General features: G+C 36.1%; 2 protein-coding genes across 2 annotated transcripts; one reads left to right on the top strand and one right to left on the bottom strand.

The window, feature by feature from the left end:
* The first annotated feature begins 740 nt into the window (after positions 1-740).
* On the top strand, positions 741-1,652 carry LOC141614604 (uncharacterized). The gene has a single exon (XM_074433350.1). It carries the CDS (start codon positions 741-743, stop codon positions 1,650-1,652), a length of 912 nt encoding a protein of 303 aa, XP_074289451.1.
* An 11,586-nt stretch (positions 1,653-13,238) lies between these two features.
* LOC141614603 (uncharacterized) lies at positions 13,239-22,291 on the bottom strand. The gene is made up of 7 exons (XM_074433349.1): positions 22,165-22,291; positions 18,312-18,909; positions 17,878-18,197; positions 16,289-17,112; positions 15,643-16,241; positions 13,803-14,958; positions 13,239-13,688 (listed from the first exon to the last, which is right to left on the bottom strand). The coding sequence occupies exons 1-7, from the start codon at positions 22,289-22,291 to the stop codon at positions 13,239-13,241; spliced, it is 4,074 nt and encodes a 1,357-aa protein (XP_074289450.1).
* Positions 22,292-22,296: the final 5 nt, after the last annotated feature.

Here is a 22,296-nt window from a genome sequence, read left to right as displayed (position 1 = left end):
ATGTTAATTAGAACAACTTTTGCAAGAACATCTAATGATATGAACTCATAATTACACTATACTTAGAAATGATTATTGCAAAACCCACTCTAATTAGAATCTTAACATATGCCATTTGAACACACACTAGAAAAATACCATTTTAAGTTTTCTTTTTAATTAAACTAATCTTTTATTTCAAAAATAATATTTTTAGAGATGAAAAAATTACTAGTGGGTCATAATTAAGAACTTAGTAAAAGTTCTTTCATTGCAAGATAAAGTTCTTAAATTTGGTAATTGACAAAAATGATTTATCGTTCTTCCATTGCACTTGCTCTAAATATTTCAAAAAAGAATTAACAGTTACGGATTACTAAGAGCACGCATTAGAAGAATCTTTTTTATAATTTTTAATAATGTTAAATTAAAGATATTCAGGCAAGTGTGATAAATCAAGTATTATATTTGGTTGGATGAGAGGGGTATCATTTTGTAATTCATCAAACCTTTTGTATCAGCACGAATAATTGTTCATTGGCCTAATTTACCTTTTAGCAAATCTTTGTTATTGGCGGTTCTATAGCCATATAGTGTAGAAGTAGAACTATTTCAATCTTAATCGGCTTTATATTATCTTCTTCTTTATTTATTGTTGTGGCATGAGTTATTTTTTGGTGGATTATACATTTGATGTAATATCACCAATTTTATAATTTATGAGCATTGTAATCAAGTTTTTGAGTTTTCTTTTAAAAATTATGAGTTTTACTATAAAGTTTGATAATAAAGGAGTCAATTTTGAGAGGAGAAACATTCAAATTGAGATAAGGTGCAAATTATGTGGAAATGAAGAGCGCAGTACTGAGACAATGGAACACCTTTTCAGGGATTGTGAAATTTCAAAGCGGCTTTGGGCATGCACGGAACTTGGTATTCGAGCCTCACAAACGCATAGTATGGATATTAGGAAATGGGTAATACAGTGGATAAACTACTTAGAGAAACTTGAGGAGGGTACTAGTCGCATCATACGTTTTATGGCTACATTATGGTGTATTTGGTGTGTAAGGAATATGATTGTGTTCAAAGGGAATAACTTTCATCCAAATCTTTTCCTAAACTCATGGATCCAGGAAGTGGGAAAAGCGGATGAAGCAATGCTTGTATGCAATAAGGATAAGGTGAAAAAGACCCAGGAGACAGAGGAAATGGGTGATGAAAGGGGAAAGTGGATAAGGGAGAGTAAGCCTTTCTTCGCGATAGGTGCACAGTACAATTGTGAGTGCACTAGAGTTATGGTTGATGCAGGATGGAAGTCAAAGGAAAAGGCAAGCGTAGGATGGGTGGCATACACTGAAACAGGTCAATTAATGGTGGAGAAGTACAAGGCAATCAAAGCTGAATCAGCCCTGCAAGCGGAAGCTTTAGGATTACGCGAAGTTGTCCTTTGGGCTAAGGAGGAGGGACGGTGGCATGTGGAAGTTTCGACTGACTGTCTACCTCTTATTGCTTTTTTTGCAGGTTCAGAGAAAGCTCGTCACATGACTAAAGAGATACTTGAAGATATTCTTGCTCTTAGTGGATCTTTTCATTGTCTATCTTTTAGTTATATTCCGAGGTCAACCAATAAGGTGGCTCATAGCCTTGCTAAGAAGGCTATGACTAGTTAGTTATGACCTTTCTCTTTACAGCTGTAAAAAAAAAATACTATAAAGTTTATGAATTCATTCACTTGGACAATAAGCTCAAAAAATTACAATAAAACTCAAAAACATTATATGTAAACTAGTTAAATTTGAGTTTTGAAAGGGAAAAAAAATTAACTTATTAACTTTAATAAGCTCAGAAAAAATACACATATGCTCGAAAAACAAATAAAGTTTGAGGTAATAAGCTCAGAAAAAATACACATATACACAAAAAACAAATAATGTATGAGGTAGTACATCCGATGTAAGTTCTTTTCCCCTTATTTTTTGGATGTTAATTTTAAGTATCCTTATTTTAATAAATAATTTACATTTTCTGTGGGTTAATCTCATATGGGGAATGAGAATCATTTCATTGAAAATGGTACAAATGGAAACGTAATTTTTTGGGGGATTTGATTATTTTTTCATAAATTGGAGTATTATTAATGGTACAAATTATAAAAAAAAATGTTGATGGTCCATAGAATTAGCAATAGGTCTCTGTCACAAGCTTGTTACGAGTCTAAGTATTATCCACATGGATAGATAAGATATTGTAAAACAATATATTGACCCCAAATATCTTGTTTCAATATGTTGTTTACCAGACACTAAAATGAGCATATTGATTGGTCAAACATGCTAAAACCCTTGAATATGCTAAAAGTCGGCCAATATACCGTTTACCAAACATGGCCTACGTGTTTGGTAAATGGCATATTGAAATAATAGATTGAGCTCCAATCTACTGTTTTTCAATATGTTGCTCCCACCAGCATATTCACTTTATTAGATTGTATAAAATGAATCTGTCTACAGTTTACACATGTATACAACAATCTATTAACCTAAACCCGCTAATTACCAAAAACTTGTATTAAATATGCTAATCGTAATATACTAGTCAATTCAAACATGGTAATCGAATAGGTCATTTGTAATATGTTTGACCAATCTGTTGAAAGAGATGTGATTTTTTAAATATGCTAAAGAGATGTGATTTTTTAACTACATATTTCGCATCCAAATTATATTCCTCCATACTTATCAGTTGAAATTACGAAAAATAAAATAAAATATTATCACATTGTTATAATTTACAATATATTTGGGAAATTTCTTTGGGCCAATCTTATTTAGTCTATCACATACGCGTTTATCACTATATTAAATAACATATTATCAACTATCATACCGTCAAACTATTGAACCCGTGCAAAATTACGCTGATACTATGTTATAATCAAACTTGTGTAAAGGAGTTTTATTAAAATTTCGGATTTACAATGAGCCTATGAAGATATTATCTTATCTAGACCTATTAAAATTTGCCATGACCGTTTTATCTTAGGCCAAGACAAATAAATCACGACTCGTGACCTGATTAATCCCTTAATTTAGGGTCAAAATTTAAATCCGACGCGATTAATCTGATAGGCAAATATAAGTTTATTTTATAGAAAGAAAAATAAATAAGTGCAAAAAAGATAATCCAAGTGCAAAAAAGATGGTGTAAATATTAATGGAGAGTACTTATCATATTATTAAATTTAAATATAACTATTAAATATAATGAGTAACAATTAACCTTATTCGGTATTCGGGATCTGGTTGAATGTCGAACTAAGTGCAAAAAAGATGGTGTAATTCTGAGTATGTTATTTGTCCCACATTGAAAAACAATGCGGGTTTGATGATATACTACTTATAAATAGTAGAATGGTCCTACATCAGAAAAATAATCCAAGTTTGGTGAATATATTACTTATAAATAGTAGAATTGTACAACATCGAAAGATTAGTATAAGGTGGGGTGATTATATGATTATAAATAAGAGTTAACCCACGTATATATTAATCTTTTATTTTTTTTAAAGTATTTTAATAATATGTAAACAAATCATTAGACATAGAATGTAAACATTAAACCCTTATGTTTTTTTTTTTTGCATTATAAATAAGTTAATTACCCCGTTGCAACGCACGGGCATTCAAACTAGTTAATAAGGTGTTAAAGTAAATTCTATAAGCCATATATTTTCAAAAATGTATTAGTATATATATATATATATATATATCTAAAATGCGAAATAGAGTACATATACTAATAATTTCGTGATTGATATTGTGGAGTATTTTTTACCTCAGTCTATGTCTTGTAAATTTTGAGCCTGCCAATCTCAAATAACTTACCTAATATACATGATTTGCGCGCTATCATATATACCTGTGGGTTTACCCTAGCGTCACAGGGTCCCTTAGTCATCAAACAAAATTGCAAAATAATATTTAGATAGAGAGAGTATACTTTTAAAATTTAATTTATCTAATAAAGTTTTTATTTGCCATTAAAATTTAACTAACAAGGGCTCAAGGAGTAAAACAATATTTTGGAGTATAATTTTTATTTGCCATTAAATTAGTCATATATTTATTTAATTTCTAATATTTCTATACTATGCACCTTTATAAAATATTTATTTCGATGGTTTGTTTATCCATCCAAATTTACAAAAATACATATTAAAAGATTAATAAAATAATGATATTCTTTAACATTAATTATTCGAAAATAAAATAAAATTGGAACGACTTTTGTAAGACTCGGTTAGTTTTTCGTTGGCTTCTATTTATTGAATATATATGTTTGTAACTAATACACAATATTATGTATTTTGCATTATCTCATGCTATTGCATCATACGTTTTTTTCCCTCAAATACTTATACACTTTGCCAAATTATAAAATATTCAATCCCGTACAAATTTGCACGGGCATAAAACTAGTTAGGTAAATAAAGTAGAAGTTATCATAAAATAAATGACAAAAGCATGCTCAATAAATTAGGATGTTCATTGTATGAAAATTGCACAACTATCATCATAAAATAATTCTAAGCAAAATCTCAATTTTTTTTTTAAAATAAAAGAAAATACAATCTCAAATTAACAACTATTACAAACCTAGGAAGTTGAACGCCTCATTTCAGGATAGCAACATCTGAAAAAAAAAAAAAAAAAAAAACGATCTCTAGCATAGTTCAAAGTTGGACTGACGAGAGTGACCTTGATGAAACGCCGGAGTTCCGGTGCCTTGATTTGGGGAAGGAAAATATAGGATTAAAGCAACAAGGCAAATCCTGTCATGTTCACTAAATATGAGTTGTTAATTTATTTATCAGATTAAAGTGTTTTATACTCATTTTTCCTTCTCCCTTCGATTTTGATACAAGTACATGACAAGAACTTTATAAGAACTCATTTTTCCTTCTCCCTTCGGTTTGACTAACTGATATTAAAATCATGTCATGTTCACAAAATATGAGTTGTTAATTTATTTATCAGATTAATTCAATTCTTTTTATAAAAATGTACTTATATAACATATACTCATACTTGCTTGTACTAAATCAAACCCGTTATTAAAACTTATTTTGTATATCGGAACATTGAAGGCAAATTCGTGCATTTTTTGCACGGGACTAAAACTACTATACTCTTATACTCCTATATTCCGTTTTCTATATAATATACTCTCATATTTCGTTTTCATATATATTAGGGCAAAACATAGGCAACCAACAGCCCTCAAATCATCATCATATATATTAGATTTGGTATTGAGTTTGGAAAAAAAATAAGATTTTTGGTATAAGGTTTAATAGAAAGTTATCTTAGATATAATATTTGAAAAAATGACTTATTCAAGGTATAAGTTATCAAATTATTATTATTATTGTTGTTGTTGTTGTTGTTGTTATAATCTTTTTATTTTTATTTCATTTCAGTTCCATTAAGTTAAGTTCAGTTCATTTCAGTTCAGTTCAGTTCAGCTCCATTAAATTTAATTCAGTTCAATTCAAACAATTTCGGTCCAAAAGAACCGACACTTAGTTAACCATGTAAACTATGTAGAGGGAGCGTCTGTTTGAGAATTCTTCCATGTATCTAGAGTGGCTCAGCTTGTTACATCTGACAAAGCCCGCCGTGGAGCATAAAAATCTCTTTCACCTAGACCTGTCAAAACTCGACCCGACCCGACCCACCAGACCCGTTTTTTAGGGTTACAAATCCGGTTTTTTCGACCCGCGACCCGTTTGACCCGAACCCGAAATGACCCGTTATTTTAGGGTCGAGACCCGACCCGAACGGGTCGACCGGTTGAGTCAAGGGAAATCATGAATTTTATTAAAAATATTGATATTTATATATTATATTTGAAAATATAGTTAAAAAATTATTTTTTTATTACTTAAAATTAAAAATTCAACTAAAAAGTCAATTTTATATAACTTTTATAATATTTAATAATACAATAATTATTAAAAAAACTTTATTTTAATAATTATATCAATATAATTATTGTATATGATGAATATGGTTAAAATAATAATTTTAAATATATTTTACTTTTTGTAAAAAATATTTTTTAAATTAAAAAAATCGTTTAAAAAAGACGTTAAAAATTATTTCTTGACCCGTATTTTGACCCTAACCCGAACCGTGACCCGTATGACCCGACCCGTATCTGACCCAACCCGTATTATGTCCCGACCCCTATAACCCGACCCGCCCGACCCGTTTGACAGGTCTACTTTCACCTCATGTAGGGATTTTTGGTATAGACCACACACACAATAATAAATATAAGAATCAGAAAAATAATAAGGACACAATATTTACGAGGTTCATCAAATTGGCTACATCCTCTCTATAGTCCGCGCTAGAAATTTTTTTGATCAGTCAATAACAGGATAAAAATTACATAACATTTGTCATCCTTTTATAGCTAAATACCAAGCTAACTCTCATGTAACTTTAGTATATTCAACTAGTTTAATACCCGTGCAAAAATGCACGGAAATATATAAATTACTTTTATAAAGTATTATGTTCAATTAATTCAAATAAATAACCTATACAAAAATAGTCATTTAAATAAATGGGTTGATTGAATCATTATCGAGTTAACTAAACGAAACTATGAATCATTTAAATAAATGGGTTATTTCGTGTCATGTTCGTTTCGAAAAACATCGTCCCTAACCCGACTTGTATCAGTTTCATGTCATATCGATGACAACCCATCTACGTAGTCTTGTTACCTCTTAACCTTAACCTGCTAATTGTTATCAGTTTTTTTTTTTTTTTTTTTTTTTTTTTTTTTTTTTCAAGTCGGATCAATGACTGGCACCTCTATAAGTAATAAATTGTATTCCTTTTGGTCGCAAACATATGGAGCAAGTTTTGCCTCCTTTGGTCCAAGTAAGTAATGCTTTTAAATTGGCTCGATTTGATATTCCTAAAACTGAACTGTGAAGAAACCCAAAGTTTCACATGTGAGGGTTGTCCCACATTGATAAAAGAGGAGAAGAATTACCACTTTATAAGGCAAAGGGCTACTCCCTCTAGTGCCAATTGGTTTTAGAGTGGAACCCTCTTGGGCCTGTTGTATGTGGACTCTTTCTCCTCGGTTCGGGAACGGCCCAGACCTGTTGTTGAATTTAACATGAACTACTCATTCTATATTTTTTTTATCAATCCATAATCTATCACATGACCCGGGAAGACGCCAAAATAAACTTGCAACATGAATACATGAGACCGATCATACTTATTGCAAGTATATACTCCCTCCAATTCGTTATATTGTTCCCATTTGCTTTTGGCACGATACTTAAGAAATACTATTAAAAATGAATAAAGGACATTGGTGGGGTTGATGTTAGGAGAGAGAGATGAATTAATAGGAGTTAAATAATGAGTTGTGGGGCCAAAACATTAAGAAAAGTAATAAAATAGGAGTAAAAAAGTTGTGTGGGGTTTGATTATAGGAGAGAGAAATGAATAAAATAAGAGAAAAAAGTTACCAAAAAAGGAAAGGGGAACATTACTTGAATAATCCGTTTTTGGAAATAGGGAACATTATAGCGAATTGGAGGGAGTATGATAAACTAACTAAACAATCATTTGTACGACAATAGTATTATGTGCTTGTGTTCGATCTTAGAAATGGGCACATTTTTTTCTATTGAATCAACTTTTCTTAAACGCATGGCAAATTGTTTGCATTTCCATTACAATGTCATCAAGACCAAATTGTTAACCATCAAAAGTTTAATCTAGGCTAGCTGCTTCCTCTAATGACTTACTTCGTAGAAAATAATTGAAATAAAATACTTAATAATACGACTACTCATTCATCCTAACAAAATTAATTAGAAAGTAGAAGGGGAACAAAATATTATTTAGAAAATAAAAAAAATATTTGCATCAGTTGTAAGTTGTGACATCATAAAACATGTTGGATGAAAAACATAAAAAAAATTCTATAATCTACCAATTAATGATTTCAATACTCTGTTAGTAACACCGATTGAAATTACCATAACTCTAAGTAATCAATCTTCTGTTTCAACCTATTTTCATTGAAATCGTTACGTTTTGATGCTAGACTCCAACTTTGGAATTTATTAAAATGTGAAAATAATTGCTTAAAAATCGAAATCTGTAAAAAAAACATAAAACCTAAACATTAAAATGGTACTCTGACACGCCTAAAATGTCGCACTAAAAGACGGCCAAATTAACAATTTATATACCACTAAACACACTAATTAGCACTAATTATAAACTAGTAAAATAGCAAGCAAGGGGTCGAACCCAAGAGAAGATGGGTTTTGCAAAAGTGAAATTAAAAGAGTAATTAGAACAATTGTGACAACAATAACAACAAGTAAATAAAAAGGGGGGAGGGGGGAGGGGGTTTGGGTTGAGTTTTAATTGTAACAAAAGCAAGGCAAATTCAAACAAGAGTGCAAAGCAAGTAAACAATCAAGAGTTTAAGATGGAAATTAATCAATATTAAGAAAAACTTAACCCGACTCAAAGTTTGGCACTTTAGTTGACAAAACCCTTCAATCAATCCTTCAATTATATATTATCACCCTATTGTGAAGATAAATCTTCTAAATCTCCTTAATAATGGCCAAATGACAAGGAAATCACACTTAATCAAATAACCCAACTTATCAATTCTACCAAGTAGAAATCACATACATTGGACAAATTAATAAGAAGATATGAGCACAAGAGATTCAATAGGGGTAATTAGACACAATGAAATCACAATTAATGCCCAATTACAAGTTAATCCTTTACTTGCTAATTAAGCCAAGAAAAAATCACATTCATTAGCATAATAACAAGGTGTTGCAAAGATGAGATTACAAGGAAATCACACTTAATAATCTCAACAACAATAAATTAAGGAACTTGATTAATTAAGCAACAAGGAAATCACACTTAATTACTCAATATAAACAAGGATTCCAAAATTCAAACAATAAACACAAAAGGATTAACAATGATAATTAAGATTAAAGAAAGATTAAAGGATCTTACAACCAAAGTTTAAGCCTTGAGCCGGATTAAGAGAGGAGATTAGTTCTCCATAATTAGATCTAATACCCAATTCAAAAGATGAAAATATTCCCAAATTACAACCTTGATTAATTAAAGTGAACAAAAGATGCTTAACCTAATTGCAAACTTCCTATTTATAACCCCCAAAACCTAGTAATCAATGGGCTTAATAAAGGGGAAGGCCCGTAATACAAAACGGAAACAAAAGCCATCAAACCCAGATTTTTCGCACCGTGCGAGTTCTGGGTCTGGAAAACTCGCACGGTGCGAGTTTGCTCCTGGAGTCCGCCTTTCTTTCGTGATTCCTTTGATCCTTTGGAAGGCTTTCTTGGTGCATTTTTTCAAGTTTGTTCTTGGCTCTTCCTTGGACATTTCTCTTCTATCTATTGGCTTCTTGATCTTCACTTGAACCATGCTAAATGACAAAGCACTCGGAATTGTTTAAACAATGTAAAAATCGTCATAAACCACCCCTAAATGTTACCAAATGAGCTCAAAATAGTACCAAAATGTAGTAGAAATAGGAGCTCATCAAACACCCCACACTTAGCCCTTTGCTCGTCCCGAGCAAACTAGAATAAGTCTAATCACCACCTAGGCCAAGAAGTATGGGCACTCCTAATTCCCCTCTCTTCACCTCACTTCTTCCTTCTTATATCATCCCTCAACTAAGCTCATGGTCACTTTCCTTCATAGCTCCAATAAGTGACTAAGTGACCCAAATTCCACCTATTCGAACCTCTCTTCTCTCACTCCCCCTCCTTATGTCATCCCTCTTCTAAGATGATCCTAAGTCCACCAATTCATCCATTCATCCTTCCCAAAACTCAACACTTCCTCCTTATTACTCCACTTGGCAATACAAGGCTACCATGGTCACTAAAGCCTCTCCTATCTATCAATTTGGCAACCTCAAACACCTCCATTCTTCAACAATTCTCATCATCTCATCATCCAAACACAACTCTCCAACCAATGCATAGAACAAGTCAACACAATTCCAAACTTCAAGTATGCCAAGCACTAGTAACAAAGTAAGCCTCCGAAGCCCCCTCCTAGCCTTGACACACTTCTAACCTACCCTTCCAACCTTCTTTGACACCTCCACTTATGTCACCAACACCATGTAGGAAGTAGTAAAAATATGTGACAAGACTTGAGAGTTTCAATCATTTTTCATTTTGCCTAAATCTCTCATTTTGCCTAAACCGCCTGCCCTTGCGGGTTTTCGGTTTAGCATTTTCCTCACTTCTACTCTCGTGGCTCGCACTCATTTTTTCATTTTGCCCGGAATGCTCTTTCCGGTTTTCACTCCGACCTCGGCCACTTTCCCATTTTTGCCTAGGATGCCCTTTCGGGTTTTCATCCTAGCCGGGTTTTTCCTCTTTTTTTTTTTTTTTTTTTTTTTTTTCTTTCGTTTTTTTTTTTTTTTTTTGAATGAAGAACAATGCATGGAATTGAAATATATTACAAAATATACATGATACCAACTCATGTCCACCCCACACTTACATCTTCACTTTGTCCCCAAAGTGTGAGGCAAACACCACACCTAAACTCACTCAAGAGTGTGAGCTTGAGGCACCTCCAAAGTCCGGAGGTCCTCCTCTTCTCCTTGCTTCTCTTCTTCTTCTCATCCTAGCCCTTTCGGCGTTTGTTTCCTCAACCTTAGCCGCATTGTACCCTTCGTATTGGGTGGGGAATTGTTGCATGAATTGAGCATTCATCGCGGCCACCATATCAAAAGTTGCGTTTGAAGTATAACGCATCTCTTCCAAGTCTTCTTGATAATGGTGGTAGCGGTTTTCGGTGATTCTCCACCGAGCATTCTCCGTTAGTTGCATTTGGGAGAGGGTAGATTCAATGTTTGAGACACGGTTGGTAATGTTGGTTTGCCATGTGTTGAAGGCCGGGTAGTCGAATTGAGGACCCGAAAAAGGATATTGTGGTTGTTGTTGTGGCATATGGGGAGGAGTGAAATGTGGCTCATCAAAGGGGGCATTAGGCATGGGTTCATCAAATGGTGCATCATGAAGCATGTCACCAAAAGTCAAAGCCCCCCCACTTGCGGTTGCTCTCCTCCCTCATCCTCTTCCGGCTCAACTACTTGGGCTCTATCAACCCAAAGGTACACAAAAGCATCATCGGGGGGCATGTAGAAATCTTTCGCACTCCCCCAACCCAAGGGTGGTAAGTCGGAGAAACGGGGTAAATACATATAATGCTTGGAATTTTGCCCACCCATGCACCAAATGACTAAGGGGGTTACTTTGTCAACCACCTCAATCACTTTTGAGTGCTTCAAGTAATGGTAGTCTATGAGACCACTACCATCAAGAGGGTAAGCATTGGGTGGAAATGGCACACCCGTCTTTTGCACGATTAATTCGATCATACCCCCAATAAAAATGGTCCCTTTGGGGTTCTTTTGCAATTCAAGACACCCACTCACAAACAATTCCACCCAATCCGGCACTCCCCTCCCTTCCGGAGTCATTGACCAAAGACATTGAATTTGTTGGTATTGCATTTTGGTTGGTTCGGTCATGACCAAGAAATTTGTGTTTATGTGACGGCTAAGGAGGCGTAAGACCGGGTTGGGGATGGTGGTGTTCTTTGAGTTCCCGTGACGTGCATCACCCGTAATATCGCTCCAAAAAGCACTCATCAATGGTTTATCAAGTTTTTCTTTGACGGAGGCTTTGGTGATATGGAGGGCCTCGCGCACCTCATCATAAGTCAAAGTATGGGTGAGGCGGCATGCCCGGAATTTGATTCCCGGAACCTTGTCCCTCCCCAATTTAATCTTTTCCAACGATGACAAAAACTCATAGGTAACACCCCTTCGGGTGGGTGCGGCAACACGAATATAGGCCTCAAGTCCGACCTTTTCTAATAGCATACGAGTTATGGGAAGCATTCCCAACTCGATAAGAAGGTTTTCATCAAGGAATTTGGTTTGTGCCACGGTAGACACCGAGGCAAACTTTTTCCAATTTGAGAGGGCCGTGTCTCGGAGGCCCTCCTTACCCGAATACTCATTTGCATCATGATCCACGGCTCCCTTGGATCCTTTCGAGGAGGAAGCCGCGGTTTCTTCGCCTTTTCCCATTATAGAACAATTAGAATCTCAGAAAAACACAATTTTTGAACAAAATTTTGGGTGAGGCAATTGATCAAACACCTAATATGCACTACAAGAAATGTTGTGCTAATTAGCTATTTGCTAGAAAAGAAACACCTCACTAGATAAAGGGTTGTTTTAAGGACGATATCAACACAAATAGACAACTAAATTTTGAATTTGAAGAACACAAATTCGAATTTTAGTAAACTAGAAATGACAAGGAGAAGAATAAGGTGTTATACCTCCCTTTGATCCTTGCTTGTGTTGTTTGGTGAAGAATGCTAACCCAAATTGCTCAAAGTCGTCCCTTAAAACCGATTTGCAACCCCAAATCTTCAACTTCTTCAATTGACCCGAAACCCTAGCTCGAAATGATGATGATTCCTCGGATTTTATGCAATTTACCTTACCCAAATCGATGTTGGGAGATGAAAGTTGATGAATCTTGAAGGTAAATTGATTGATTTGTATGATTTGAGAAGGATTTTGGTTGGTGATTTTGGGTGTTTAGGGTTATGGTGAAGGTAGAGGTAGAATGTGAGAAGAATTGGGGAAGAACAAGTGAGCTATCGTGGGTTTAGAAGGCTGCAATTCACGGTTTATACAAAAACTCGCACGGTGCGAGAAAGCCACTCAGAAAAGTCGCACCGTGCGAGTTCTCTGCTGGAAGTGACATTTTCGTTGCTTAATTCTTCACTCTAGCCAATCCTTTTACCCATCATTTTTCCTTCCTTTCTTCACATATGCCCTTGAGTTGATATCCTATTGCTAAAGCACACATTAAAACATCCTAATATGCTAAAAACATCAATGAAAATGCAAATGATTTAATTTATTATGCAAGAGTTAAAGGATGCAATGAATTTAAACATGAGAAATGCAATATGAACAATGCAACATGACAAATGCAATATAAACAATGCAATGCGGAATTTAAATATGCAAGGGAAAGAAATATTTACAAACTTTTGCCGTTTATTTAACGTCGATGGCTCGACAAAGTTGCACTTTCATCAATTTGAGTAGATTGGATCAACAAGATGGAGTGTTTCCACTTCACCCACTTCAATTCCTTCATGATAATGCTTTAGTCTTTGCCCATTCACTTTCAAGACTTTCTCGGTCTTCAAACACTTGATTTCTATTACTCCATGTTGAAAAACATTCACCACTTCATACGGTCCCATCCATCGAGACCTCAATTTCCCGGAGAAAAGTCTAAGCCTATTTTGAAAAAGCAAGACTTTCTCTCCCAATTGAAAAACTCTTCTTGCAATCATATTATCATGCCATGCCCTTGTCCTAGCCTTGTAGATTGATGCATTCTCATAAGCCTCATTCCTAATCTCTTCCAATTCATGAAGTTGAAGCTTCCTATGGAGTCCCGCTTCATCCAATTGCAAATTGAAGGATTTAACCGCCCAATAGGCCCTATGTTCAATCTCCACGGGTAGATGACATGGCTTCCCAAAAACTAGTCAGTACGGTGACATCCCAATCGGTATCTTGTAAGCCGTGCGATAGGCCCACAAGGCATCATCCAATCTCGAACTCCAATCTTTGCGATCGGGATTTACCGTTTTCTCAAGGATGGCCTTTATCTCCCTATTGGAAACCTCGGCTTGGCCGTTGGTTTGAGGGTGATAGGCCGTTGAGACTTTGTGAATCACCCCATACTTTTTGAGAAGGGCACCAATAGCTTTGTTACAAAAGTGCGTGCCGCGGTCACTTATCAATGCTTTGGGAAACCCAAACCGAGAGAAAATATTAGTCTTGAGGAACTCTCCAACCACCTTGGCATCGTCGGTCTTGGTGGCTTTGGCCTCCACCCATTTGGAGACATAATCCACCGCCAAGAGTATGTAGATGTTGCCATAAGATGCGGGAAATGGCCCCATAAAGTCAATACCCCACACATCAAAGATTTCGCAATAGAGCATTGGGGTTTGGGGCATTTCTCCTTTCCTTGAGATATTGCCAAGTTTTTGGCATCTATCACAAGTCTTGACTATGGCATGGGCATCACGGAAGAGTGTGGGCCAAAAGAAACCGCTTTCCAACAACTTTCTAGCCGTTTTCTTGGCTCCAAAATGACCCCCACAAGCATACTCGTGGCTAAACCGAAGAATTGACATGATTTCGGTGTCCGACACACACCTCCTTATCACTTGATCGGCACAAAATTTCCACAAATAAGGATCATCCCACACATAGTATTTGGAATCACTCTTGATTTTGTCTCTTTGATGTCGAGTCAAACCCGGTGGAAATTTGCCCAAGACCAAGTAATTCACGATATGTGCATACCAAGGTTCGGTAGACATCAAGGCAAGAAGGGCTTCATCCGGGAAGGTCTCCTTTATTGAACTTTGTGGTATCAAGGAGTCTTCTTGGATGATTCTACTAAGATGATCCGCCACCGTGTTGGTGGAGCCTTTCTTGTCCTTGAGTTCAACGTCAAACTCACTCAAGAGTAGTACCCATCTCATCAAACGGGGCTTGGATTCTTTCTTAGAGACAAGGTGCCTCAAAGCGGCATGATCCGTGAAGATGATGACCTTGGCTCCAAGGATATAAGATCGGAATTTCTCTAAGGCAAACACCACCGCAAGAAATTCTTTCTCGGTAGTTGTATAATTCCTTTGAGCCTCATTCATCATTGTCGATGCATATTGAATAACATGAGGTGCTCTTCCTACCCTTTGGCCAAGTACCGCGCCAAGGGCATAATTGCTTGCATCCGACATTATCTCAAACGGTTCATTCCAATTGGGAGGTTGAATTATAGGTGCCGAAATAAGTGCCGAAATAAGCTTCTCCTTGAGCATATCAAAAGCTCCCTTGCATTCTTCACTCATGACAAATTCACAATCCTTTTGAAGTAGCTTGCATAGAGGAGCGACAATCTTGGAGAAATCCTTAATGAAACGCCGGTAGAACCCGGCATGACCTAGGAAAGACCTCACTTCACGCACATTAGTAGGATAAGGCAAGGTGCGAATGGTATCGACCTTTGCCTTATCAACCTCAATTCCCCTAGAGGAAACAACATGTCCCAACACTATTCCTTCCTCAACCATAAAATGACACTTTTCATGGTTGAGTACAAGGTTGGTTTCAATACATCTTTGCAAGACCCAAGTGAGATGACTCAAACAATCCTCAAAAGATTGGCCATGAACGGTGAAATCGTCCATGAATACCTCAATAAAGTCCTCAACATGATCCGAAAAGATACTCATCATGCACCTTTGGAACGTTCCCGGAGCATTACAAAGACCAAAAGCCATCTTTCTATAGGCGAACGTTCCAAAGGGACATGTAAAAGTTGTTTTTGTTTGGTCCTCGGGTGCGATTGGGATTTGAAAATACCCCGAGTAGCCATCCAAAAAGCAATAAAAAGCCTTTCCCGCTAACCTCTCCAACATTTGATCCATCAAGGGAAGCGGGAAATGATCTTTTCGGGTCACGACATTTATCCTACGGTAGTCGATACATACCCTCCACCCATTTTGAACTCGAGTGGGGGTCAAAACACCTTCATGATTCTCAACTACCGTTAGCCCGGATTTCTTTGGGACAACTTGGGTTGGACTAACCCATTGACTATCGGAGATAGAATAGATCATACCTACATAAAGGAGTTTGAGTGCCTCTTTCTTCACACCATCCATCATTGGAGGGTTCAAACGCCTTTGTGGTTGTCGGACGGGCTTTGCTTCATCTTCAAGAAGAATTCGGTGCATGCATAAGGTGGGACTAATGCCTTTGATGTCGGCCATTGTCCACCCAATTTCTTCCTTGTGTTGCTTAAGAACCCGGATGAGAGCCTCTTCTTGCTCCTTAGTAAGCTTGCTTGAAATAATCACCGGTAAAGTTTCTTCGTTTCCTAGAAATGCATACTTCAAGTGGCTTGGTAAGGGCTTCAATTCAACAGTAGGAGGCTTGACAATAGAGGGAACGGGTTTCTCCTTTGGTAGCTCTTCTAACAATTTGGAAGAAAGGAAGAAAAGTTCCTGGACAGGACCAAACTCGCACGGTGCGAGTTTCTCATCCCCAAAACTCGCACGGTGCGAGTTTTCGCTACTGTCTTCCGGATTTCTTCCTTTTCTTCCCATTCTTCCATTGGGGGATTTTCCTCTAAGTCCTTGATTTTTTCCTGCAAATCACAAGACAAAGCATATCCCGTATCCTCTCCAACCAATCCATTAGTCAAAACAACATTTAATGGATCAACTTTGCACAATTCATACACGGTTTGCACAATTGGCTCAAAAATTTCAAGAAAACACAAAGATGAAGTCTCGGATGGGTATTTCATAGCCTCATGTATGCTATACTCAATCTTTTCCCCCTCAAATTCCATTGTGAGGCGTCCACTAGATACATCAATCTTGGTGTTAGAAGTTCTCATGAAAGGCCTTCCCAACAAAATGGGAGTGGAACCTTTCTCGGGTTCCATTTCAATCACATAGAAGTCGGCGGGGAAAAGCATTCCCCCCACATTCACTAAGACATCCTCCACAACCCCTTTAGGATAGATATTGGACCTATCGGCCAAAGAAATGACCGTCCGAGTCGGTTTCAAAGGTCCTAACTTAAGTGACTCATAAAGGTAATTGGGCAAGACATTAATGGATGCACCTAAATCAAGCATAGCATGTTGACAATCCAAATCACCAATTTTACAAGGGATGGTGAACATGCCCGGGTCACTACATTTTTGTGGCAACCGTTTTTGAAACATTGCCGACACATGTTCACTAGCCATTACCTTTTTCATGCTCTTAGCCTTGTTGGTCTTCTTAGTAGTGCACAACTCTTTCAAAAATTTTGCATGCTTGGGCACACTACTAAGAAGATCAAGGAGAGGAATGTTTACCTCCACTTTACGAAAGATATCATAAAGGCTTGAAGTCTTCTTGTCAACTATCCTTGTATCATTCAAAGCACTTGGAAATGGAGCTTGTGGCTCATATTCCGGAAGCGGTTCATTCACCCTCACGTGTTGAGGTGTAGATGCTTCCCCTTGTTCCACTACCACCTCAATTTCATCTTCAATCACATCCTCCACTTCATGAACAATAGGAAGTGGTCTTGTCTTCTTAGGAGCCTTGGGTGCCTCTTCCAACTCTCTACCATTCCTCAAAGAGACCGCTTTTGCTTGTTCCTTGTTGGGTGGAGGAATGGTGTGAGAAGGGAGACTCCCTCCTTGATTGGGTTGAGAATTGAGTGTAGTGAGGATTTGACCAACTTGGGTCTCAAGGTTAACAAACCTAGAGTCGGTGAGTCGGTTTTGTTGAAGCACGACATTTTGAATTTCCTTGGTATTTTGTAGCAAGGCTTGGCTTTCTTTTTGCATTGTCATTTGACTCATAGCAAGTGTTTTCATCATTTATTCCAAGGAATTTTGAGATTGGTTTTGGCTTTGATTTGGCTTTTGAAATGAAGAGTTTGAAGCCTCTTTTTGATTTTGATTTTGGTTTTGATTTTGGTTTCCACCCCACCCCATATTTGGATGAGATTTCCAACCTTCATTGTAAGTGTTAGAATAGGGGTCAAACTTCCTAAAACCAATAGCCTTCACCGCTTCAATTGCTTCCTCCGTTTGCAAAGATGGACACCCATCGGTGGGATGAGTTGGGTCATTACAAAGACCACAAAATTTCACATGAGAAGTACTCCCACCACCTTTTGTAAGTTCCTTCACCAAATTAGTGAGAAAGTCAACTTTCTCCTCCATATGGTTGGAACCTTGCCTTGAAGAGAATGTTCCACTTGACTTCTTAATTCTCCTCCCAAAATTCCTAGAGCTTCCTACCAACCTTTCAATCAACTCATTTGCTTCTTGGACCGACATGTATTCAATTCCACCTTGGGTGGCGGCTTTAATCATCCTAGCATCATCCTCAAGTAAACCACCACAAAAGTTCAAGAGAAGGTCGTGGTCGGTATACCCATGGTATGGGCAACTAGCAAGAAGTTGTTTAAACCTCTCCCAATACTCATACAAGTTCTCCCCATCCAATTGTTCAACATTACTTATTTCTTTCTTCAATTGAGATGAGAGACTAGCGGGAAAATACTTTTCTAAGAAAGCCCTCTTCATTTGATTCCAAGTGGTGATGCTCCCGGTAGGGAGATAATAAAGCCAATCATTGGCCGCGTCCTTGAGTGAGAAAGGAAAAGCCCTTAGTTGAAGTTGCTCATCGGTAACCCCATTTGGCTTCATGCTTGAGCAAACAACATGAAATTTGTTGAGATGCTTGTTGGGATCTTCCGTGCTAAGCCCATGGAATTGGGGCAATTGGTGAATGAGCCCGGACTTCAACTCAAAGGTAGCATTTTCCGCCAAGGCCGGAAAGGAGATACACAAGGGTACTTGTGTGAGATTCGGGGCGGTAAGTTCCTTAATAGTTATACCACGTCGTGGGTTCTCTCTTTCACCATGCCCAAGTGGTTGGTCGTCCTCACGATCACCCATGATGATTTGAATGGGTATGGGTTGTTCAAAAGGGATGTTGTTATCTTCTCTTTGGTCTTGTTGAAAACCGGGATCAATTTCTTCAATAATCGGGTTGTCTCTTCTAATACCTCCTCCTATCCAAGCAAGTGATCTTTGAATCTCCGGGTCGGAAGGAAAAAGTGGTTCTCTTGAGTTCCTAGTATTGACCATAAACAATACTACACAAGAGCACACAATCAAAAAGTTCACACAAGTGATGAAAAAGACACTAACAACAAGAAACAAAGACTAACTAACACAACTATCCTAAAAACACAAATAACAATCACTAGCAAAACCGTTACCTTCCCCGGCAACGGCGCCAAAATTTGACACGCCTAAAATGTCGCACTAAAAGACGGCCAAATTAACAATTTATATACCACTAAACACACTAATTAGCACTAATTATAAACTAGTAAAATAGCAAGCAAGGGGTCGAACCCAAGAGAAGATGGGTTTTGCAAAAGTGAAATTAAAAGAGTAATTAGAACAATTGTGACAACAATAACAACAAGTAAATAAAAAGGGGGGGGGGGGGGGGGTTTGGGTTGAGTTTTAATTGTAACAAAAGCAAGGCAAATTCAAACAAGAGTGCAAAGCAAGTAAACAATCAAGAGTTTAAGATGGAAATTAATCAATATTAAGAAAGACTTAACCCGACTCAAAGTTTGGCACTTTAGTTGACAAAACCCTTCAATCAATCCTTCAATTATATATTATCACCCTATTGTGAAGATAAATCTTCTAAATCTCCTTAATAATGGCCAAATGACAAGGAAATCACACTTAATCAAATAACCCAACTTATCAATTCTACCAAGTAGAAATCACATACATTGGACAAATTAATAAGAAGATATGAGCACAAGAGATTCAATAGGGGTAATTAGACACAATGAAATCACAATTAATGCCCAATTATAAGTTAATCCTTTACTTGCTAATTAAGCCAAGAAGAAATCACATTCATTAGCATAATAACAAGGTGTTGCAAAGATGAGATTACAAGGAAATCACACTTAATAATCTCAACAACAATAAATTAAGGAACTTGATTAATTAAGCAACAAGGAAATCACACTTAATTACTCAATATAAACAAGGATTCCAAAATTCAAACAATAAACACAAAAGGATTAACAATGATAATTAAGATTAAAGAAAGATTAAAAGATCTTACAACCAAAGTTTAAGCCTTGAGCCGGATTAAGAGAGGAGATTAGTTCTCCATAATTAGATCTAATACCCAATTCAAAAGATGAAAATATTCCCAAATTACAACCTTGATTAATTAAAGTGAACAAAATATGCTTAACCTAATTGCAAACTTCCTATTTATAACCCCCAAAACCTAGTAATCAATGGGCTTAATAAAGGGGAAGACCCGTAATACAAAACGGAAACAAAAGCCATCAAACCCAGATTTTTCGCACCGTGCGAGTTCTGGGTCTGGAAAACTCGCACGGTGCGAGTTTGCTCCTGGATTCCGCCTTTCTTTCGTGATTCCTTTGATCCTTTGGAAGGCTTTCTTGGTGCATTTTTTCAAGCTTGTTCTTGGCTCTTCCTTGGACATTTCTCTTCTATCTATTGGCTTCTTGATCTTCACTTGAACCATGCTAAATGGCAAAGCACTCGGAATTGTTTAAACAATGTAAAAATCGTCATAAACCACCCCTAAATGTTACCAATTGAGCTCAAAATAGTGCCAAAATGTAGTAGAAATAGGAGCTCATCAAACTCCGTAAATCTTACATTATTTATGAATGATTTGATTGGGAGAGAACAACAATTGATGTTATTGGAATCAGCAATTATTGCATTAACAAATAAATACTCCGTAATGAAAGAAATTATTTATCGAGGAATATGGGTTGACTTTTATCTTTGTATAGGAAATGCACAAATTCTCATTGAAAACATGACATATCCACCACAAGTTGAAGATGGATACCATTTCACCTCACAATGTACCCACTTTTTCTCTCTCTGCAACACTATTTATGTGGTCCCCTTTCTCCATTAACCCATTTTGTTACAATTTTATCTCACAAAATATCCGTCACAAATGGTAACCCGTCACAAGGGAGACCAATGGTAGGAAATGACGGCGAAGTTAAAAAGTACCATTAGGTTTTGGATTAGTGTTATACAGTGTAATGCATAGGCGGGAAAAAATTCATTGTGAGCTTGACACGTGTACAATTTATGTTTAGTGGTTTCTGGATTATACTTTTACTAGGTTTGGTGCCCGGCTACGCCCGGGCTACCTTTATTTAACATTTAAATTTTATTTTCTATGAAATATAATTTCTATAAATTTGGTTAACACATATATTTACAATTTATATATTAAAATTATGATGAGAGGTAAAATTAATCAACAAATTATGAGACACGTTCACATCTCCCGCTGTTAAATATTATTACTTTCACTACATCCCCTGTTAATACTATTACGTTCACTACTTCTTCGGTTACTGTTGTTTGTTTTAATATTCCTGCTATTTTTACGGTTAACCCGTTAGTTTTGTCAAGCTCGTATATTTAAATAAATTAATATTTTCTTAAAATCGAATTGTTAGTTAATTTTTCATACTCTTTCTGTTGTTCTTACTGTTACTTTCATTAAATGTGTTAGGACTACTATTACTTTCACTTCTCCCGCCATCATTATTTTTTCTATCACTTATTGTTAATTTCACTACTCCCGTTGCTGTAGTATGACTTTCACTACTCCCGTTGCTATATATAATTGTTGCTTTTACTACTCACATGGAACGTTACTATCATAATAGTTGATTATCTAGTTGTATTAGAATTATATATTTAAATAAATCTGAAATATTAAATTAGAATATTATTTAAGAGCAATCATTATTATTTATTAATTAAATTACAAATCTAATGAATTATGGAATATTATATTTTTTGGAAATCTGAATTGATTTACTTACCTTTAAATAGTTTCCAAAATATAACATATACTTATATTATATTTATGTATGTTAAATAATTAACATATTTATATACGGAGTACTAATTAATACCATAAGTGGGACCCGTTTATTTAAGGAAACTCGCCATATTCTAATATTCTCTAAATTTATACTTTTAACCAAAAATATATAATATTTACATTGAAGTCCCTTGTTGGTCCATCCATCACACGGTCTTTAGTGAATTTAAAACTATATAGTATAATTAATGTGTATAGATTTATTTAATTACATGGAAGTCCCTTGGTTTCTGAAATTAATATATAGTATTGATATAGAATATAGAATAGATAGATACCTTATCAATGTAAAGTAAGTTATGGGTAAGTTAGTAACTCATCCGATTATGTTTCAACAAGAAACATCTACTCCATAATGGAGGAACTTAATTCTAACACCTCAATATCCTTTCCGAACTCCAATTAGCCAATTCACCTTCTTTCTGCTCATAAATCGCTGGTTTGAGTGTTTTCAAATATCTTCCGAATGGTGATTCACAGCTTAACGTAATAGAATTGACCATCCTAATTGAGTATATCTGCTGGATACTCCATATCTCCATATTCA

The sequence above is a fragment of the Silene latifolia genome, chromosome 11 (assembly GCF_048544455.1).
Source record: "Silene latifolia isolate original U9 population chromosome 11, ASM4854445v1, whole genome shotgun sequence".
NCBI classification, from domain to species: Eukaryota; Viridiplantae; Streptophyta; class Magnoliopsida; order Caryophyllales; family Caryophyllaceae; genus Silene; species Silene latifolia.
Note: the sequence above shows the minus strand (reverse complement) of the source record. Positions and strands in the feature narration are given on the sequence as shown.

Excerpts from the sequence above, each read along its gene's own strand:
- LOC141614604 (XM_074433350.1), top strand. The coding sequence starts at position 741 with ATGAGTTTTACTATAAAGTTTGATAATAAAGGAGTCAATTTTGAGAGG.
- LOC141614603 (XM_074433349.1), bottom strand. The coding sequence starts at position 22,291 with ATGGAGATATGGAGTATCCAGCAGATATACTCAATTAGGATGGTCAAT. Across the intron at positions 18,910-22,164 it reads GATTTATGAGCAGAAAGAAG|TATTGTTTATGGTCAATACT; the intron begins GTGAATTGGCTA and ends GCTCTTGTGTAG. Across the intron at positions 13,689-13,802 it reads AGGCCATCCTTGAGAAAACG|CCATGTCATCTACCCGTGGA; the intron begins GTAAATCCCGAT and ends GTTTTTGGGAAG.